The sequence below is a fragment of the Podarcis liolepis genome (assembly GCF_965112155.1).
Source record: "Podarcis liolepis genome assembly, chromosome: 4".
NCBI lineage: Eukaryota > Metazoa > Chordata > Lepidosauria > Squamata > Lacertidae > Podarcis > Podarcis liolepis.
In genome coordinates, this window is record NC_139558.1 from 28,156,226 (window position 1) to 28,178,335 (window position 22,110).

At 44.2% G+C, this 22,110-nt stretch overlaps 1 protein-coding gene across 1 annotated transcript in view; it reads right to left on the bottom strand.

Annotated features, from left to right (window-relative positions):
* Positions 1 to 16,191, bottom strand: part of TUBGCP3 (tubulin gamma complex component 3) — a 56,339-nt gene extending 40,148 nt beyond the window's left edge. Inside the window, exons 1-4 of the mRNA XM_083501156.1 lie at positions 15,609 to 16,191; positions 3,586 to 3,693; positions 1,969 to 2,036; positions 569 to 646 (exon numbers count right to left, since the gene is read on the bottom strand). Coding sequence (XP_083357282.1) covers positions 569 to 646; positions 1,969 to 2,036; positions 3,586 to 3,693; positions 15,609 to 15,684 — 330 coding nt within the window. The 5' untranslated portion in view covers positions 15,685 to 16,191. The remainder of the gene's footprint in view (positions 1 to 568; positions 647 to 1,968; positions 2,037 to 3,585; positions 3,694 to 15,608) is intronic.
* Positions 16,192 to 22,110: the final 5,919 nt, after the last annotated feature.

Sequence of the window (22,110 nt, forward strand, 5' to 3'; positions counted from 1 at the left end):
CTTGTGTCTGCCTACCTCCTCGCTGCCCCTTGCTAGAAACGAGAGAAGATTTCAATATGCAGACTTATTTTCTGTTGCTTTCTGTAGCAGTGGCAGCAACCTCGGGCATCAGAGGTTGAAAGGATCAGCAAAGGGCAGCTCTGATGTTCTCTTTTCCACCTCATGCCGCCTGTGACTGGCCAGCCATTACTTCTGATGCCTTCTTCATCCCTGCATTGCTCTTGCTGCTGCTCTTTATGTTACTTGGCAGTAGCCGATTGATTCTAAGGCCAATTGCAGAGGAGGAAGGAGGACAGTAGCAGTGGCAGCTGGCCTAGGGACCTGAATCCGAGGGGCAGAGGCTCCAGAATGGGCAGGAGGAAGAGACAGCAGAGCTGGGGGTCTGCTGCAGCCTCTTCTGGCTGTCCAGCTCACCTGGGCTGCTCACCCACCAACTCTTGCCATTCTGTAGTTCACAATGTTGCTTGTCTGTGGCCTAGCAAACTGCAGCTTGATGGTACTCTTACATGTTCATTATATGTAAGATAGATAGACAGACACCCACACCCACACCCACAAAAATAGCTACCTTGTTTGGCTGCTTGCGTGGATCTTCACTGAGGCTCAGCAAGAGGTAGAGGATTGACCATCTGTTCTTCAAAACTCCCTGCCACAAGAGGTAACTATTAGAAATGGTAACGTGGTTTCAAAATCAGTTCTAGTTTTACTTGCCCGTGAGCAAGTATTACCATGATTTAATAGTGGTATGGATGGGAGACGCAAGGTTAGATTAATGGAAACCAAGCCTTGTTGACTAACTGTAGTGCATGACTGGTCTTCAGGCTTCGTTTTTTACTGCAAAAAAAACCCCACCCACCGCCAATTTTTCATTCAGCTGCGTTGGTCAAATCAATTAAAGATTTACAGGTCTACTTTTGTTCAAAATGGAAAGTGGTGCATGTATACACCCATCACAGCTACTTGTAGGAAAGTCCTATTGAATTCTATGTGGGTTCGGACTGCAGCCAATATAGCAGAAGGTTATATGCCACTTACCTCTGCCTGGATAAGTTCTTTTTTTAATAATAATCATAGTAAGACCAGACCCACCTCTTAAGAGACTTAAATCCCTGCTGATATCCTATTTGTCCCTGATCTGATCATACTACTCAACCAGGGTGGGTGGATTATCTTCACAGTGCTATTTCAGCAAGCAGCTTGTCATAACCATATGATAAAAGTACTGATATAAAGTATTAGGAAGTGCTTAATGGCTATTCTCAACAGTTCAGGTCACTGTTCTAGGTTCTTTAAGTACGGTTTGTTCAAATTTTCTAATTCATTAATTTACCTTTGCAATATAAGCGGAAAAACTTGAGCTGTTGCTTAAACAAATGACTGACAGATCTCCCACCAACAGTTGGACTTCATGCTAATTCATGCCCTGCTGTTTTTAGGCAGCTACTATACTGCTCTCACAAGTCTGGAAATTATTGAACTAGTCTCTCTATAGCAGAGGGAAGTCAGCTCATTAATGCCAAGGAATAACGGATTTGCTTGCAGTATACAAAAGTTTGTGAACTTCGCTGAACTTCACTGTCAAAACTGACTCATAAATTCTCAAGTACAAAAGAAAGAAAACCAAGATCACTTAAGAGGCCGACAGAAAACCTGATCAATAAATCAATACACATTATCTTAAAAATAGATTGTGGTGAGATAAGTTTAACATAAAAAGCAAAACACATTTTATGCTGATGTATGTCCTTCCCATAAGAAGTCATATAGTCAACAAAAACCACGTGATGATTATTTTTTACTTTCCTCAAAAACGGGCTTTTAATATTTTACAGCACAGGAGATCAGAACAAACTCAAACACAACTCATTTCCTTGATCTAGCAAAGCCACATTAGTGGTATTCTTTACACAACAATTAGCAACTAGTCTCCATATTGGATACTGGGTTGTTCAGAACACATTCCTGTACCTGTGAGTGGAGTTTTCTGTAGAGTTCTGAAAATACAGCAGCATTCTCTTCCCTTCCTTGCCGCACAACTTTAAAAGAGAAAAGGCAAGTTAAGAACACTGCAAGCTTGCCATGTGCAACATTAGCATTTAAACTAAACAGAAATTCAATCAACACAGATATCTAATTCACTGAGCTCCCAGATGCTTTGTTACAATGTAGATGACTATTCATTCTGGCCAGAAGGATGGTGTCATATTTAAGACTAGGCCCGTGATCCTAGTCAAAGGCTGCTTAAGAGACCTTAAGAAACAACATTAAGTGCTGTTCTGTCAGCAGAAAGGGATATGTGTGGGTAATTTGTGAAAAGATCCATGAGCACAGGTGTTCTGTGGTCCATGTCCCGCAGGCAGAGGGGGTCAAAAAAGCGGATTTCCAGCAGTCATGGATCGGCAAGATTCAAAATCCCCTGACACACCCACAAACTGGCCCAAGACTATGCTAGGCCTGGGCCTGGAGTATAGTAAGCCCACAACTTACGTTCTGGGGATCATGCATGAAGCCAAAACTGCATATTGTCAAAGCACATTGGATCAATGGTGGGTGTGATTGCCAAAGTTCCCCGCCCCACTGGACGTCCGTTCTTTTACTTATTTTTTTGCCAAGCATGTAAAGTTGAATGTGTGCAAGTTAAATGTGCACAAGTCTACTGTATTTATTTCTCTCTCATTAGAATCAATGGAAGGGAAAGTGAAAAAATCTGCTTCCTCCACCTGCCACCCTAGCTTATTTAGCAGCAAGGCGACAAATGTGGTGATCGCTCTGCCCCAAAGGACAGGAATGCTCTGTGTCATCTCATCCAATGAAATGACCCTATATGAATATGTTTCTATGTAAAATATTCAAATCTACGCTATAATAATAGATAAATGCACACATCTCCTTCCATATTTTCCTTATAACCACATATGAAGGACAGAAATTTGTTCAGACAAAAGAATAAATACATCTACTCTATATTACACTATCTTCTTGCTTCTACCCTGCTAGCTTCTGCTGACACAGTGATCTATTACTACAATTCATATTACTCTCTCGCTCTCCTATATGAGAGAATTAAAAAAGAATTAAAATCACCTGTTTCAATTGGTTTTTAACAGATGTGTCTTTTGGACATGCTGCTGGGTGTTGTTTTTTAAATAGCTTTGAAAATAGTTTTGTACTAGTTTATATGCTAATGTTTCATTTGTTCATAAAAATTAGTTTTAGAAGCTTTTATAAGGGATTGTGTGAGAAAACCTTTTCACAATTTTATTATTTACAGGTAGGTAGCCGTGTTGGTCTGCCGTAGTCGAAACAAAATAAACAATTGTATTATGGCGCTGCATTTTTTTATTGTATTTTATGCTTGTTTTGCTGTTCACTAAGCTTGAGTAGACATAGTCTACAGCATCTTATAAATATTTTAAATAAATAAATATAAAAGCACATATATGCAATGGTGAAAAACAAGGTAATAGTTTATACTGATGAACAGTAAAGTGAACCTGCTCTATCATAAGAGACAAAACCCACACAGCATTGAACACCTTATAAAACTTGCTCTGAACACTGTTAAAAAATAATAAATAAACTTACGTTCTTTTTTAATTTTTTCTGCTACAAGAAATTCATCTCTTTCAACAGTAGGGGCAAAGTTGCTTCCAATGACTCGCACTGCATATTGAAACTGCTGGGCTACATCAGCTGAAATAAAATCACAATTAGTCAACTGTTAATAATAAGAGACTGTGAAAATGCATTTAATTTTATGAGTGGTGCTGTGGTCTAAACCACTGAGCCTAGGGCTTGCTGATCAGAAGGATGGCGGTTCAAATCCCTGCGACGCGGTGAGCTCCCATTGCTCGGTCCCTGCTCCTACCAACCTACCAGTTTGAAAGCACGTCAAAGTGCAAGTAGATAAATAGGTACCGCTCCAATGGGAAGGTAAATGGCGTTTCCGTGCACTGCTCTGGTTTTGCCAGAAGCGGCTTAGTCATGCTGGCCACATGACCCGGAAAAACTGTCTGCGGACAAATGTCAGCTCCCTCGGCCAGTAAAGCCAGATGAGCACCGCAACCCCAGAGTCATTTGCAACTGGAACAAATACTGTCAGGGGTCCTTTACCTTTACCTTTAATAATAAGAGACTGTGAAAATGCATTTAATTTTATGAGTTCCATACCTACACACACACACACACACACACACACACACACACACATATACGCAATACTAATCTGCCATGTGTAATACAGAACCACGAATGTAAAAGTGTCTTCCTGCACAAACAGGATTTTTGGTGTCTAATACCACAGTTTGCTCAGAAGCAGTCAGCTGAAGTAAGAAACATAGTTTGGATTACTTCAGAAGTTCATTACAGGGTTGTAGAAGCTTCATGTCCACCTCCATTAAACACAGGTCATAAAAATCATAGAATTGTAGAGCTCGAAGGGATCCCAAGGGTCACCTACTCTAACCCCCTGCAACATAGGAATCTGAACACATGGTCCCCCATCCAATTTGAAATCATTCCAGACCCTGCTTAGTTTTCCAAATGCTCTAGCAATTTTATTGCTGAACTACTAGGAGGGGCTTTCAATGACAAAGAATGATAAGTAAATATTCCCTGGCATACTCATAATGTCCAGAGGATTATACATTCTGTGATAGTCCAGGAAGGAGATACATGAGAACACCCAACTATTTCCTCCTAGAAATCTGCCCATGAATCCCACTCTATCATTTGCACATTGCTCTACCCCTCAACATTGTATTTATCCTCACACTATTCCAAAGACTTTTCAGCTGTTTGGCTTTTGCTCTCAATTTGAACACGACTTTAAATAACACTATTTGCAAGCATTTCTGCCTTTAACAGTAAGGGGGAATAAATAAAGCATTAGAAATACTCAGTTTCCAGTTTCACTTACAGTTCGTAAGTTTATTGTTCTAGCCAAAGGCCAAGACAAACTCGTAGCAATAGTATTAATAAAATAATATAGAACATACTGTATTTTTCGCCCTATAGGACGCACCGTCCCATAAGACGCACCTAGTTTTTTGGGGGGGAAATAAAGGGGGGGAAATTATTTCCCCCCCAGGCGCGGGGCTGGGGCAGCCTGAGCTTCCCCCGACCCCAGCCCCCAAACAGGCAGCTCTCTGCAAGCCGTGGGAGCCCAGCGGTGGCTCCCGCTGCTTGCCGAGAGGTCCGCGAAGCCTGCACGCGCTGAGATCAGTGCGCGCAGGCTTCGGGATGCCGTCAACTCTCCCCAAGCAGCGGGAGCGTTCCCGCTGCTTGAGGAGAGATCCGCGAAGCCTGCACGCGCTGAGATCAGCGCGCGTAGGCTTCGGGATGCAGGCAACTCTCCCCAAGCAGCGGGAGCGTTCCCGCTGCTTGAGGAGAGATCCGCGAAGCCTGCACGCGCTGAGATCAGCGCACACAGGCTTCGGGATGCAGGCAACTCTCCCCAAGCAGCGGGAGCGTTCCCGCTGCTTGAGGAGAGATCCGCGAAGCCTGCACGCGCTGAGATCAGCGCACGCAGGCTTCGGGATGCAGGCAACTCTCCCCAAGCAGCGGGAACGTTCCCGCTGCTTGCCGAGAGGTCCGCGAAGCCTGGAGAGCGAGAGGGGTCGGTGCGCACCTACCGCTCTCGCTCTCCAGGCTTCAGCGAAAGCCTGCATTCGCCCCATAGGACGCACCCACATTTCCCCTTCATTTTTGGAGGGGAAAAAGTGCGTCCTATAGGGCGAAAAATACGGTACGTCCATAATATAAGCAGACATCCATGATGTGAGAGAGAGGAGATACCAGAGACATCAACAAGCTCAGATTTAGCCTGATTAAACCTCTGTATCACCAAAACAATTTATAGTAATTTTATCTAAATCCCTTTTCCTTTCCTTTCTTTCATCCAATGCATAAACACTCTCTGTGTTACAAAGCTATTACTGTCACACACACACAAAAACAACCCTGAACCATTTCTCCTGGGGTATACATGCTTCTGCAACCAAAGGTTTCAGAAAGTGAACTCTTGGGACCCTATAAAAAGAGGCAAGCTAACAGATAATGAGTGATGTCCTCCACCTGAGGCTGACCACAAATACAAAGTCTGTCTGTGCACGGGACCTTGTTGTAACAGCCATCTAAGACTACATTGGGCATCACTTGGAAACCCAGCTCCATAAGAATACATTTCTTACGGAAACTGGTGAGATAACTAGCTCTAAAATGCTCTGTTCTTGCAAGTGGATACCAAGGGGAATTTTTTTGTCTTTCTAATTAGTTGCAGATCCCTTCTGAATTCTATCCAGAAAAGCCAATCCCTTAGCTGACACTTATTTAAGGTCAGTGTAGTGTTCAGTTCTGGATAGGAATAGTAGTCTAAAACATCTTGACAAACTGCTTTCCAGAGTTGGTTTTCACCCAATTCCATATAGCATAGCACAGGAATATAACATATGTATAACAATTATTTTAATATACCTTAACTGAGCGCAGTCCGCTCAGTCTTAAATTGTTGGCCACCCAAATTCTGTATGAAGAAGAGCTGCTGATATTCCTAATGGCAAAGTACAGCTTCTGAAAAAAATATTCCACAGTTTCTAAAACCTTAATGGAGTTCAAATCAGAACCCTAGATTCATTAGATATATGTAATAATTTCAAATAAAGAATGTGCTGAATTCCCAATACATATGTAGCAACCATATCACGTCCAGGGTCCCACATGCACCCTTTCAATTGGATAAACCTTGAACAGAATAAAGGCAACACCATCTCAGTGCATGAAATTGCTAGGCCATAAAATTGACCATACAGCTTAGCAAGAGGAAGAAGTAAATATTATTTTAACCTAAGCAATATTTGAGATGAAAAGGCACTCTTTCCTCAAACTGCTTTTTAAAAGTCTCTGCCCCTGCCAGAGACTTCATTCCACATTTGGCTGAACTGGGTCAGCAAAACAGAAAACTGCTGGGCAGCCTCAATTCCAAAAGGCATATACCTTTGCCAAGTGTAAAGAGAAGGGGCTCTACAAATATAAGGAAATAGACTTCTATCCTGCAGTTCCTAATGAGCTGTATATAGGGTGCATGCAAAGGAAGCCTCTTATCTGTCATGGATGCTTTAGTTGAGATTCTGCATTGCAAGGGGTTGGATTAGACGACCCTCTACAATTCTATGATTCCATTATTCATGTTAACAAAAGGCTAAACAGAGAACTTAGCAAATTAGCATCCATCACTCTCTCTCTCTCTCTCTCTCTCTCTCATATAATATGGTGTTCCTTTGTACGCACCCCTAGAAAAGTTGACCTTCAAAACATTATATTTTCTACCGTGAAAGTCTCATTAAATTGAATGAGACCTTCACCTCTTAAATGTGAAAACAATGCAAGTGGGATATAAATTAAGTGTGATATTGATAAAGATGTGAGATGGAACATAGCCATAGACCTGCCTTTCAAAGCTCATGTGAATACTAGCAATTTCACAATTGTGCCCTTATTTGAGCACTCTGACAGGATCTCTTAATGAACAGATTTGTGGAATATTCTCCAAAGAATTCAGAACACCAGTAAATAGCATTCTGATTCTCAAAGTGCTGAACGCAAAGAACAAAAGTATCAATAATTTTAAGGAGGCACGTTTTTATTGAGCATGCTTTTATGTAGCTGCTATGAAGTCAGGTTTCCATAATGCTTAGTGGGAATTTTCTTTTATCATCCATTTTTCACAACCTTCTCACCATCTCCACTAATGTATCAGAGGTTTTTCTACTCAGAACTGCAGTGTTCGGCATACATATTTCAAAGCCTAGAAAGAACTCTGAACAAATTCCCTGCGAAAATGTAGACAAACTATTAGAGGCAAGAGGAAATTAAAGACAAAATGATCCAAGAAAAAAAGGAACTGTCACAGCTAGGGCTTTTTAGAAATTTCCCGAAAAGGGAGAGTACAAAATTAAATATGTATGGTTAAATTATGTGGTTTAGTGATTTCCTTCCCACACCTTACAAAACCACTGAAAATAGCTAAGCAAGGTTTGCACTTAAGACCTCAAGTACCATTTGCTGAAAAGACACAAGGAAAGTAAAAACAACAACAGGTCTTTGGAGTCATGAAATCCAATTTCCTGTAGCCTCAAGCATAAATGCCACCATCTTGGCAAAGGATATGGGAGAAGGAAAGTTTAACCTTTCATCAATGGCTGGGGTCAAACATCCCCGAACAACACTGGACAAAATCCATAACACTTTTGTCTCAATAGCCTTTATTTAAACAAAGGTAGTTCTAATCCAATACAGAGCATAAATTATCGTATTTTTCCGTATAAGACTAGGGTTTTTCCCCTTAAAAATAATGTCAAAAATTAGGGGGCGTCTTATACACAGATACATCTCCCCCATTTTCCTAAATCTGAGTCCACCAAAATAGGGGGCATCTTATACATGGGGGCGTCTTATAGATGGAAAAATACGGTACCATGTGGCATTTGGGCGGAATGCAGGGGGGGTGTAATTTAGTAGTGGAAATATTGTTTCACTTATGGTTTTTAAGGTCAATTTTACTGCCTTGGAATGTCCAAGAAAACCCAAACAACATGCACATAGGGTGCTAGGGCTCAAAGTAGCCACACAAAATGCTCACTAATTGCCATTATCCGCAGGTGCTTAGCCCAGAGCCTGTTGTTTCCATTTCATGTGACAAAATAATACAAAGGATGAAGAAACAGAATTCTGCCCATTTTCATAACAGACAAATCACTCATTTCCCCTTAACATCACAAAAAAATGTGTAGGTGGGGTCAATAACACCCCACAGGTTTACAAAATCATTTTACAAACCTAAAATTTAAAAACATTTTGCCAATTAGACTCTTCCTTGTGACCTAACAAAACTATTTTCATCATAGCTATTATTTTGTGTGAGGCTTTTTGATGACCCCAATTCCATCTGCAAATGTTTGCAAGAAACCTGGTCCCTCACTTCATCAGTTAGCAACTCTCAGTCAAGAACCTTTAGAGGAGCACATTTCTCTGTTCACAGAAAGATGTTTACAGTATGTGATTAGAGTTGCCCTCGACGCTTCCAGGACACAGCACCACTGACCTCCTTCTAAAGAATCAATAAAGTCCTCAGATTTGATTACTAGCGTGAGCTCCAAAGTACCGATGTGAAAGAAAACATTGCCCCTGTGCACAATGTTAAAACTGAGGAACAATTACTTGCATTTAAAGGAAGATGTCCAAGATGTCCACATTTCCCAGTATGACAAAAGATGTTTCCATAAATGAAGTAACATACAAATCTGAGTTGAAATCTTATGCACACATTCCTGGGGAAAGTTCCCACTGACATGTATGGAATGGCACTGTAGAAGACTCAGCTCATACAACATCAATGCTAACTGCTAAAGTCCCAAACAAATACATGAAGGTAGCCCTTTTTTTTGTAAATAAGAGTAATTAAAATTAACATAATATTATCCAACATTGCCAAGTTTGCCCACCATGCTTGACATATCATAATAATTATTCTTAGTTTAATTACTCTCAAAAGAAATTACATTTTAAAATAAAAAAGCACAAAATGCTATGTTTTATAGGCCAAGTAAAGCTCTACAGTGTGCAATACTTCAGCCAAATGAAAAGAGTTTATAAATAAGGGAAACCACTTTAGTATTTCAAAGGAGCAAAATGATACAAGTTTTATAAACATAAACATTAGACAAATTATTCATTCTAAAAGCTCCCTATTTGTAAAGATATTTGAACTGCATAAGGATAGGCAATTTTCAATCTATCACCTGAGTAACTGCTACTTTTTATACCACAAAGCTATTTTGATTTTAGCAGGTCTCAAGTCTTGGCTCAACAGCTCTCTGAAGCTTTTGAATTTGATTTTTTTTTAATCAAATATGCCTTTCTACTTCTGATAAAACGTTCAAGGGAATGAATAAATTTGGTATTGCTCCAGTTTTGTCTTCTGTCACTCTTCCCCTTGTGGCAGGTTATGATTTTTAGACAAAAAGACCTTTCTCCCCTAATCTGAACTCTTTAGACAAGTCAGGCTGCAAGTAACAAGTTATCTTTAAGAAAAGCCTAATTTTATTGCCAGCTTATAGAACACCATGTTCTTCAGAACCTACTGTGAGCTAAAAGAACAAAACCTACATGCAATCTAAACATTTCCATATTTACTGTACTTAGGAGTAAGTCACAGTTAATTCAATGCGTCTTACTCCCAAGGATCTGAACAAATAATGGTAGCATTATACTACAATCCTATGCATGTTTAAGTTAGTCTCACTTAACACAATGAGTAATACTTATGAGTAAATATGCATGGAATTGTGCTGTCAGGATTTCATTTCTGTGCTAGATGCAGAGATTTCCCCCCAGAGGCAAACAACCTACTTCTTGCAAATTCCACAAGTATTTTCATACCCACCTATCTACTTAGCAATTACCAATTACATCTACCTTCAATAAAACAATTCTATAAACAATTATTTGGTGAAATCCACACAAGTTTAACACACTGTCTCTTCTCTAGAGACTTCAGTATCATAAAATGGGCAGGTGAATTATCCTGTGCAATACTACAATCAAATGGGATGTATGTGGTGTTAGGAGATGGGGGGGAGCATGTTGTGCTCCATCTGGAGTAGTTTGCCCACCTTTGCTCCCCACCCTGAATTTAATTCTCACCTGCGTCTCCCAGAAGCTGTCAGCATGCAACAGCAGCCACACCCCAGGAATGGCTTTGACTGGCCGGCTAAACCAGGTGAGGACAGCCGATAGGTCTTAAGCTCTCTGAGAGTTAGGGACTTTCTCTGCATGTGAAGACAGGCTCTGACAAATTGAGCGCAAAAGAATAATAGTGGGCCCAACAGTCAAGAAGGTGGTTTCTGTACATACAGAAGTCAGAGGCAGGTGGGGCTCGTCAACTTGGGAAGCTGGCCCATCTAGGAGAAGGAAAACTGATCCTAAATCTCTGCTGCCTTTCAGGCAGTGTTGGAAACTGAGATATGAAAACAAGAAGCTAAATGGCACCTTAAAGCTAGGTTACGGGCTGTCTAGGCAAACTTTTTTATAACAGGAATACAAGGCTGAAAAGGACTGAACTGCAGCTAAAATATTATGTTCATTTTTCACACGGTCTAGTCCTTCTCCTGCCCACCCCCTAACATTCTTAAGAGGGTCTCTTCTCCAGTCTTCAGAGAGTAGCTGGAAGTGGGGAGGCAGAAAAAGGTCCTCCTTTCCTTCCACTCTGCAGTTTTAATCTGAAACCTTAGGCGCAGTACTGCACCCAAAACTTAGAAACTGCTCACACTAACGAAATTCCCTGTTGCAAAATGCGCCTAGAACAATGAGAGTTTCAAACACTGCTTCCAGGATACCGTCAGGAGAAGAAAAAGCTAAGAAATAAACCCTACACAAATCCAGAGTGGAGTCCCTAAGGTGGTCAGGTGGCACCTCATTTGCCTCTTTCCAGCAACTCCTGCAGCCAAACTGGTGACAAATGCAGTGCTCTGCTTTCCAGCACCTCCATACATAGTGCCCAGGCCTTCTCCCAGGGGATGTCACTTCAGTGCTGCTAACACAGTGATTTAACTTCACCACTGGAGGCACACACCATTGTCTCTCAAGACAGATGCCAACCAACTACAATCAAGTAAGTTCCTTACTACTGAATTGTGTAGTAGCAGTTTGCACACACCAAAAAAAACCCCAAACTTTTAAAGCACAATAAAGTATGCATCCAAGTCATCTTAACTAATTTTCAAAGAACAAGCAAATATTCATTATGTCTTGTTTGAGACAATGACCATGACTTAGCACAAATCAGCAAATGAGTGGGTTCTCAGAGAGAAGATCGTGGCGATTTTGTTCCTCCTCTGGTCCTGCTGCTGCAAAATGCTGTAAGCTAAGCCATAGCTTGTGGTTTATCTCCCACAACCCACAAGCAGTAATCCATAGACTTACTTAATCTCTCACAATGATCTATAGGAAGCTGTGCATTCAGTCGCCATTGTACTTTCAAAGTATTTCAAAAGTAGCCTACAAATGGGGATGACTTTTAGCTTTAGAAACAATAATGCATTTCAAACTTTTCCTAAGATTTTCTCATCTGTGTGCTTACTTATGGGATGTTAATCACAACATACCTGCTGTATCTCTTTTTCCATTGCTCAAAAAAAGACTCAACACAGATTTTTTAAGCAGCATCTCATCAGCTGGGAGGTAGCTCTGAAGTTAATCAAGCCTCTTAAGATTTGGAAAAGAACTCAAATGTTCGATGATGCAGAAATCAACCCCTACAGAACCCCAACAGGCGACTATCTCACCTCTGCATAAATACTTCTTAACAAAGCAGAGTCCACCACCTTCTGAAGCAGTCTGCCTCACTCTCCAACAGCTTCTACCTGCATAAAGTTCTTCCTAATGTTCAGTCTAAGTTTTTTCTTCGTATTTGGATCCAATGGTTCAGGTCCTAACTTCTAGAGCAGTGTTTCCCAACCACTGTTCCGCGGCACACTAGTGTGCCGCGAGATGTTGCCTGGTGTGCCGCGGGAAAAATTAAAAAATTCGAAAGATTTTTTTTTTTAAGTCAAATTTTCGATTGGGGCGCCGTCACTAGATGACCCCTGGGGTTCCCTCCCTCCCTCCCGCTCTACGCCTCCCTCCTCCTCCTCCTCCTCCGGGGAGGCCCTTCCTGGCTCTCGGCCAAGGCTTGGCGGCTGCCACTCACTCACTCGCTCGCTCGCCCACCCGTCCCTCCATCCCTGCACCCGGCCTCTCCCCCTCCGTCCCCGGCGCGGGGGCTGCCGGGATCCGTAGTCCCCTCGCCCTTGGGCTCCGCGCCTGCGCGGGGTGCGCGAACTACGTTTCCCAGCGTGGCCTGGCGGGCCGGGCGTTTTGTTTGAAGCGCTCTTCTCCCGGTCATGGAATGAGCGCAGCGGCGGCGGCCGCGCGGGCAGGGGCTCTTCCGCGCAGACCCCGCGCAGCCTGCCTGCGCCCCCGTGGAGATCAGGCGGCAGGATGGAGCCCGGGGATCCCCACGGAGGTGGAGCGGCGGAGGCTGCCCCCCAGGTAGGGCTGCGTCGGGGGGGGGTGGTTATTTTTGCAATGCTGCATCCGCGCCGGAGGGGACGCATCGGACCGCGGGGAGACCCCTTGGCGGGCGTGCAAGGCAATGCATGCGTGCAGGCGTTGCATGGAGTGCAGTGCAATGCAATGGCAACGCGGCGCCCTGCATGCATGCATGCAACGTCCACCGGCGCTCCGGACTTGGCAGGTGAGGGGGGTCCCCAGTGGGCGGCAGAGAGAGCCGGGAGGGCGAAGGGGAGCCGGGGGGAGCAGCGCTGCTCCCCGAGCCGAGCCCGGGGGGAAACTTCGGCGTTGTTGCGCCGGGTGTTGGAAGCGGAGGCTGGCGGGGGCCCCTCACCTGCAAAACCTGGTCGCCTCTCATATATTTCGTGCATTGCATTCATCGCCCGCTTTCTCCTCCAAGGAGCTCCCGGGGGCGCGCGTGGTTCTCCCCGTGTTATCCTCGCAACAACAGCCCTGCGAGGTGGGTCAGGCGAGTGGCCCAAGGGAGCACCCAGGGATTGTCCTGGCCAGGTGGGGTGATTTGAACCCTGCTCTCTGCCCGGTCTTCGTCCTCATTTAGCCCCCACATGTGCATGACTGTGCATGACTGAGGTTTTCCCCCCTCGTCTTGGCTATGGTGTGAGTCTGTGCTGTTAATTAATGGGGTTCTGCCTTCGGAGAAGATGAGCCAGCCCTCAAGGAGGTGATTATGTAATTTGCTAGCAATTCATGTCCCTCCCAGCGTTACGCTGCGCGCTGACGTCACGGGGCTGTAATGGTGGTGTGCCTCGAGATTTTTTTCATGAAACAAGTGCGCCTTTGCCCAAAAAAGGTTGGGAAACACTGTTCTAGAGCACAAATAGGCAACATGGTCTTCTCCAGTTGGCCACACTAGCTGGGGCTGATGGTAGTTGCAGTCCTACAATATCTGGAGAGTACCACATTGGCTACTCCTTACCTAGAGCGAGAGAAAACAAGTATGTTCCATCTATGTGACAACCCTTCAAATACTTATGGTGGTCATTACACTGGAACTTAATCATTTCATTTTAAGGCTAATTGTACCTGACTTCAATCTTTCCTCACAGGACTTCGTCTCTAGGCTCCTCTGTATCTGTCGTCATCCTTTGGAGATGTTCTAATTTGTCTATATCCTTCTTAAACCACAATCTCCAGACCTGGAGTTCTGACCAATGCAGAACAGTGGTACCAATTACTTCTCATGATCTCGACACTATGCATCTGCTGATGCAGTCAAAAATTGTATTAGCCTTTGTAGCTGTTAACAGTACACTGCAGTCTCATATTCAGCTTACGCCTACTAAAATGGCTTTAAAAGAGGATTAGACAGGTTTGTGGATGATAACTCTGTCAATGGCTACTAACCCTGATGGCTATGTTCTACCACCACTGTCAGAGGCAGTGTGCTTCTGAATACCAGATGCTGTGACCCATACCAGGAGAGTGCTATTGCACTCAGATAGTGATTGAGGGCTTCCCACAGGCATCTGGTTGGCCACTGTGAGAAGAGAATGCTGGCCTTGATGGTTTACTGGCCTGATCCAGCAGGTTAAGAACAGAAGACGAGCAAGTGGATCAGGCCAGTGGCCACCTGGTCCAGCATACCATGGCTAACTAGGTTCATAGAATCACAGCATTGTAGAGTTGGAAGGGATCCCGAGGGTCATCCAGTCCAACCCCCTGCAACAGGGTCCCGAAACCATACAGGGGGGCCTGCTAGCAGTTGTTGGGGTTTTTTAACACACCAATTCATTTCACACTACCTGGTGTCAAGTTGAGTGTCATCCTGTACATGTGGATCTGATTTTTCCGCCACCAAAAAAACACCCTAAATGCAGAATATTACATTTGTGTATAGCTATTCCACACAATATTCAGTGATCCAGCATCCAGCCTATTCCTCTCAGAGGCCCTACTTAGCTTTTCCACCCTCCCCCCCCCCCCGTCGCCTTATTTATATGCACAAAGAAGCTCTGCTGCCCAGGTGGCTGGGCCAAATCTCAGCCAAGTCCACACAGTGGAGCTGAGGCAAGAAACCTGGAGCCCCCACTTCTAGAACCGACCAGGCACTCTTACAGTAGGACGTCTTGTCTCTCTCTCTCTCTCTCTGATGCGCATTAATTACTGTTTCGGGCACCTCTTTTCGGCGGGAGGAGGCGAGGCGGTGGCTGGGGAGGGTGTTTTGCAGCCAAGTTATTCCAGGGGGCACGAAGCTGTCCGTCTGCTCAACTCGGCCACCCACGGGAAGCAGCAGCGGCAGAAGCAGCCTCTTTCGCCTGCCTACACCTTATTATGTGGGAAGGCTAGATAGAGCATCCTTCGCTCCACCTGCACAGCTCCCACAGCGGCTCCGCTGACAGAAGGGCAGGAGGAGCCGCTACGCAACACAACACAACACAACACAACAACACACAAGCCAACACAAACACACGGAGAAGCGACCCGAGCAAGCTCACGACAAGCGGGAAAGGGCTTCTATAGTCTTCGGGGGAAGCAATTACCTTCGCCCTTGCCCAGGATGCGGCAGCACAGGTTCTGCAGCAGGACGTTGGGCGACTTCTGATCCGGGCTCGCCATCCTCTCGCATTGGAGGCAGGAGGGTGGGGAGGAGGACGCGCCCCTCGCCCGCCCTTACCCTCCTCCGAGGGCCGCTTCTCCTCGAGCCTCCCAACTCGGGTGGCTTCCCTGGTCCGCGGCTTAGGGCGCCATTTTAATAAAAAAACACACGTCGGAGGGAGAAGAGAAGAGGTGGTGGCGGGGGGGGGAGAGAGAGAAAGGAAGGGGGGAAATAAAAATTGAGAGAGGAGAAGAAAAAGAAGCAATCAACGGTTTTCAAATGCGGGCCCCCACAATGCCCCTCGCAGCCCGGACGGTGCAACGCCGAACACCTTCCCTCGCGCCGCCGCTAAGCCGCGGCGAGGAGGTTCCGCGTTGCAAACGGGCCCCTACAACACAGATAAGAGGCCCTGCCCGGGGCTTAGTTTTTAATATGGGGGGGAGTGTTTGTGCCTCTTTTATACCTATGTAACCCCCGGCATTTTGCAGCCACGCATTTATTCATGCTCAAGTCAAGGCTGCCAGACGCCAAGGAAACATGGGAGGCGTCCCTCCACCCATAGCTGGGCGTCACTGGCCGCACCGTGGCGTCATCGCTTTTGAAATGATCAGAGCGAGGCGCGCGCGGGGCACGTAAAAAGAAGAAAAAGGCGCGAGTCTGCTTCGACCGCCTCTATGGAGGCTGTGACCTGTATAAACTCTGCTGCTCTCATTGTAATGGAAAACAAAATCTCTCGGATTGTTATAAAAGATGCAGGATGAAATGATTAACAATAGGACCCACAAAGGGGAAGAGGGAAGTCCAAGAGATTCCTTGGAATCTTGTTTTTATGTTGTATGTTGGACATGTGTCTGTAAAATTTTAATCTGATTAAAATTTAATTTTTAAAGGGAAAACAAAATCGCAAAAATTATAAACTCCTCCTTGCTGCTTCTAGACTGCCACTGTCTTCGGAATGGATTCAGTCACACCCCTTTCAGACGACCTGTTCCTTGAGCATCCGCTCAGATGCTGAGGGAGGTTAGATGGTGCTACTTACTGCTAGCAGTAACCCCCCACCACTTCCCATACTGCAGGTTTGATGCACAAGACTTCCCAATCAGTTACAGTTGCACAACCTGGATTTGCCTGTATGAGGTTGAATCCCACCCGAAAATAGTGACAGTGCAGAAGTGCCTTTGGAGCTCTGGCAGGGAAACACTTTCCCAAAAGATTGGGCTTTTTGCAATCAGGAAAGTGATAAGGACATGCACTAGGAAGTGGAATAACAATTGCTTGCTGCAACATCGTTGAATTTCTCCTAAAAAACAAATCAGGATAATGATCATTAAACAAGTTGCCTGGTCAGGAAGATACCTTAATCTGCAAATTAAACCAATATCCGATGCTCCTCCAGACCCTGTTCAGCCTTCTACCTAACACTTTTGTCTGGCCCTTAAACTGCTGGATTTCTTTCTTTGTTTCAAGTATCATTTATTTATGGTTCCCTGATCGCAGGTACCCAAGAACCATTTCTCTGGGCAATTAACAATAACAACACCAGAATACTTGCAATTCTTTTATTTTGCTTTTGTGAATTGTTATTTGCAACTACTGTAAGTATATAAGATGATCTTATTAAAAATAATGAAAACCATTTTTAAATACAGATAAAAACCATAACAAGAATATGAAACACAGCATTTAAAAATCTACCAGCAGATAATAAAAAATCTCAAACTCTTGAGCAACACCAACAGTACTTTAAAAACAACTAGTTGGGAGTCTTACCCATCCCAGCCTGTCATTTTGTTTTGCTTTTAAGGTGCTTATTCTGCTTTGCCAACCTGCTTTGTTGTATTTACTTACACTTGCTATTCTCATTCTACTTCATTCTAACCCTCCTTTATACCTTCTAAGTTGTACAGACTTCAACCTGAGCCATGATAGCTCCTTAAAATTAAAGATAACCCAATAGATGCGTAGGCCTCCATCTTCCTGGCCAGGTGCCCAGAGATGCTTGCAATTTCCAGCTTATTGAGGTGAAGTGTTGTTGAGACACTATTGCAACACACTAATTTATGTGCAGTGGTGGGGCAGAAAGAGAATGAATGCCCAGAGTGGCAGGCGCTTAGCATTCCTATAGACTGGAGACATGAAAGTGCACTCCTCCAGCCTTGCTGCTAACCACCAAACTCCATCCTTCCAAGAAGAAGAAGCACTTGCCAAGTAACTGGGCTGACTTCCAAGAGCTAGTAAGGGTTTGCTTTAATGCATCACTAGGAAATAGAAGAACTACTTTGCTGCCTCCATTGCGTCCTCAAAGAACCATCCAGCAGAGTTGTTTCAGGCAGTCCAGAGGCTGGGCAGACCAGAAGTGGTGGGTGGGCTTCTGGAGTGCATTGTGTGAGTAGATTGCAAAGCACTTTGAGGATAAAGTTACTTAGCTCCATAGTGTCTTGTATGCCAAAGTTGTAGCAATTCCTGTTGAGATGTCCAATATAGCACCTTCCCGTATTTTATGGGGTGAGTTTCAGTTTATGTGGATGGGGAACCTTGCAGTGATGCAACCAGCTTCTTGTTCTCTTGATCCCTGTCCATTCTGGCTTCTGAAAACTAGTCCAGGGATGGAGAGAAGTGATTGAGTGAGTCCAGTGTGGGGGTGGACACATGTCTACATAAGTAGGGTTGTTTCTGCTGTCCTTAAACAGGCGGTAGTGCATCCATGTTTGAAGAAGCCAATTATCACAACTACCACCCGGTTGTGAATATCCCCTTCTTGGGAAAGGTGGTAGAGGGTTTCGGCTAAGCAGTTGTAGAAGTTCCTGGAGGATGTGGACTATCTGTATCCCCCCTGACCTGTATCAATAATGAGACGGGGAGAATGAGATGGGGCTTCTGTGGCTCCTGATAGGCTGTAGGAGCTTCCTGCAGCCAATCAGAAGCTGCGCTTTGGTTTCCATATAATCCTCATAGAACTCTAACCGAATGGATGCCATTAATTTGATTCTGAATTGATTTTAGAATGTATTTTAATTAATTGACTGTGTGATTTTATGTACACTGTGCTATTTATAATTGTTGTTAGCCACTCTGAGCCCGGGTTTGGCCAGGGAGGGCGGGATACAAATAAAAAGTTGTTGTTGTTGTTGTTATACTGTTGTTGTTAACTTGAATGCTCGTAAACAGGGAGTTGCCTGTGGTGCAAGCTCCTGTGGACTGCAGTTCACTTCGTTTGATTCAAGTCCTAAACAAATGCATGTGGAAGTGTGTTTTGTTTATTTCAAATAAGCACACTTGCAGTCAAATGTGATCAATATAGAGCAGCCTTGGTTTTAGCTTCTCAACAGCTCAACAAATGCCATACTGAAGTGAATAAAAAACTGCAAACAATGCTTCAGGGGCTTTCCTCAAAGGGAGGGAGAATCTTTCACTACTTCCAAGAGGAGCCTTGACTGAGCTGCATTCTTCTCCATTTCACCTGTCTGGACCTTGAACGTAAGTAGCCATCAGGACAGACCGCTGCCACGTGGGAACAAACCCTTCTCTTTGTACTGTAGCACCAAAAACACCCTTCTAGGCAGCCTGTAATTATAACTCTTCAATTTACAATTTTCTTCTTTCTACCTTTCCACTGAAGGTTGTAATTATTATTTGGCCAGCTTATAATTAAAGATGAGTATATTTTCATAAATTTTCTAAAAGGCATGTTACATGTGAGGGGGGGAGGTGACTATATGAAGAACAAATGTGACTCTTTTTCAACCATAAATTGCTACTATTAGGAAGCACTACAAAGAGGTGCTAGAATTGTTTGTGGCAGGGCTCTGTGAATATGCATAGATGCCACACTAAGCAAAGCACATTTTTTGCCCTCAAAAGAATTCCAGGCACTATAGTTTGTTAAGTATTTCTGGGAATTGTAACTCTGTGAAGGGGTGAGCTGCAGTGCTCAGAATTATATGATGGAGAGAATGTGTGCTTGGAAATGCTTCAAAGGTATCGCGTGTAATTTACTATACTGTGAACACCAGGTGGCAGCACAGAAGTTGTGGAAAACAGCTTTTTAATTTTTTTGTTTTTTGCTTTCACTGTTGGGAACCCTGCTCATGGTCTTAAGAGCACTGGCTATGATCAGAGAGAACTAATCCTAGAGCAGCGATGGGGAACCTGTGGCCCTTCAGATGTTGCTGGACTCTAGTTTCTGTCAGCCCCAGCCAGAATGGCCAATAGTCAGGGATGATACTAGGGGGGAGCAGAAAATGCTCTAGGCAGGGTCGGCCTATCCATGAGGCAAGATGAGGCGACAGCCTCGGGTGGCAAGGTACACAGGCGCAGTGGATCTGGCCTCCAAGCATAGGTGCCAACTGCATGGGGCCCTGGGTGCCTGTAAAAAAGGTAAAGGGACCCCTGACCATTAGGTCCCGTCATGACTGACTCTAGGGTTCTGGTGCTCATCTCGCTTTACTGGCCGGGGGAGCTGGCGTACAGCTTCCGGGTCATGTGGCCAGGATGACTAAGCCACTTCTACCGAACCAGAGCAGCGCACGGAAACACCGTTTACCTTCCCGCCGGAGCAGTACCTATTTATCTACTTGCACTTCGTGCTTTCGAACTGCTAGGTGGGCAGGAACCAAGCAACGAGCTCACCCCGTCGTGGGGATTCGAACCGCCGACCTTCTGATCGGCAAGCCCTAGGCTCTGTGGTTTAACCCACAGCGCCACCTCCCACTAAATTCCCCATGAAGGGGCTGGGCACCCACACATTTTGGTGCCAGGGCCATGCATGCTGCATAGCACCCATGGTTGCGGGGCCAAGTTGGCACTCCAAGGAACGCACCACAAGTAGATCTCTATTCCTCCCTTGTTCTCGATGCGGATCTTTACTTCAGCCCTTGTTCCTGGTGTAGAGCTTCACTCTTCCATCTTTTCTAGCAGGGTGGGGCACCATTTTGTGGTTTGCCTCAGGCTTGGTCTTGGTCTGGCACTAGGGTATCAATTGCTGTAACTTAACTAACCCCATATTATCCCATGATGCAAAAGTAATATGCTCAGCGGACAATATTTGCTGAAAATGAGAGGAGGCATACATGTTATAACTGTGGGTAGACTTTTACAGCAAGAGTGATGGATCCCTTTTTTAGCACTTGTGGGAGTTCTGCTACCACCCCATATTCTAATCCAGATCCGCTGGACCAAAACCGAATGAGGAAATCTCAGTTTTCTCATCTTCTGATCTAGAAGCTATAGGCTGCAAGGTTCAGCATTCTTACTTGGCAACAAACACTGCTGAAATAATGGGGCGTACAATTAAACATATCAAGGACTGGACTGATAGTCTTACTGCCTGCTTGATTAACTTTAAGCATGACTGTATCACATTACACAGTGTACAGCTGCATCATGCAAGCGATAATGGGGCCATTGCACTAAAATGACTTGGCCCAACAGAGACCCCTGTGCACATAATAAGCCGATTATCTGAATATTTTATAATGTCACCCATTTAAATTTAATGCTCAGTGATCTTAGCCTAGTGATCAGTCAACAGGAGGTAGAAACGCATTTACCAGAGGACTTTAGTTCTTTCTTTCCAATGATAATGTTCAAATAAAACAATGCTTATAGATATTTTTTAAGCACCAGCGGCTTTCTATGGAAGTGCCTCCATTGTTTCTTTAATTCTTGAAATGGGGAGGCAGGGGAAATCACAGCTGAAGCTATGCATTTTTTATTTTTTATTGCAATTGATTGGGATCTGGCACTGCCAAGGCACTAAAACATGGATTCACAGCTCAGATTATGCATCCTTATATTTTTTACAAAGGATCATCTGGAAGCCACCATCAAATCATGTCCCATCTGAGTCTATGGATTTGTTGCTGCTTTCATTGTCATCCTATATAAAATAAAATAATAATTAAGATCCTTGAGGATCCATGCGTTTGTAGTGCTGGCAAGCACTGGATCTATGATTCTTGCAGTCTACCAATGTAAGTTTTAATTGGGTGGTGGGCTTTTAAGGAGATGCTGTGTAAAATAAAGCAAATTCAAGAGGCTCCGTTTTAATTCTACTGTATCTAACTTTTACAGGACCCTATGGAAAAAAACAACATAATGTGTGTGTGCTTTTTCTCTTTCTGTCTGTTGAGAAGGCAAGCAAAGAAAACCGACGGGGGGGGGGGTATTGTGTGTGTGCCCCTGGCACACTCTCAAAATTCCAAATGTGCCCACAGGCCCAAAAAAGATTGCCAACCTTTGGCTTTGTTTTAAAGGCATGAGGACCTGGTGTTGAAATAAATAAACTCTTCACTGGGTACACACAAAGTAGGTGTGCCTAAGTGCCTCTTTAGATCCTAGCATAGTACTGCTTTCTAAGTAAATAAATGTCATTCCACAGGCTCAATAATACTTTTCTTTTAGCCTGAGGCATGCAATAAGGATGAGGTCAGGACTCAAATGGATTG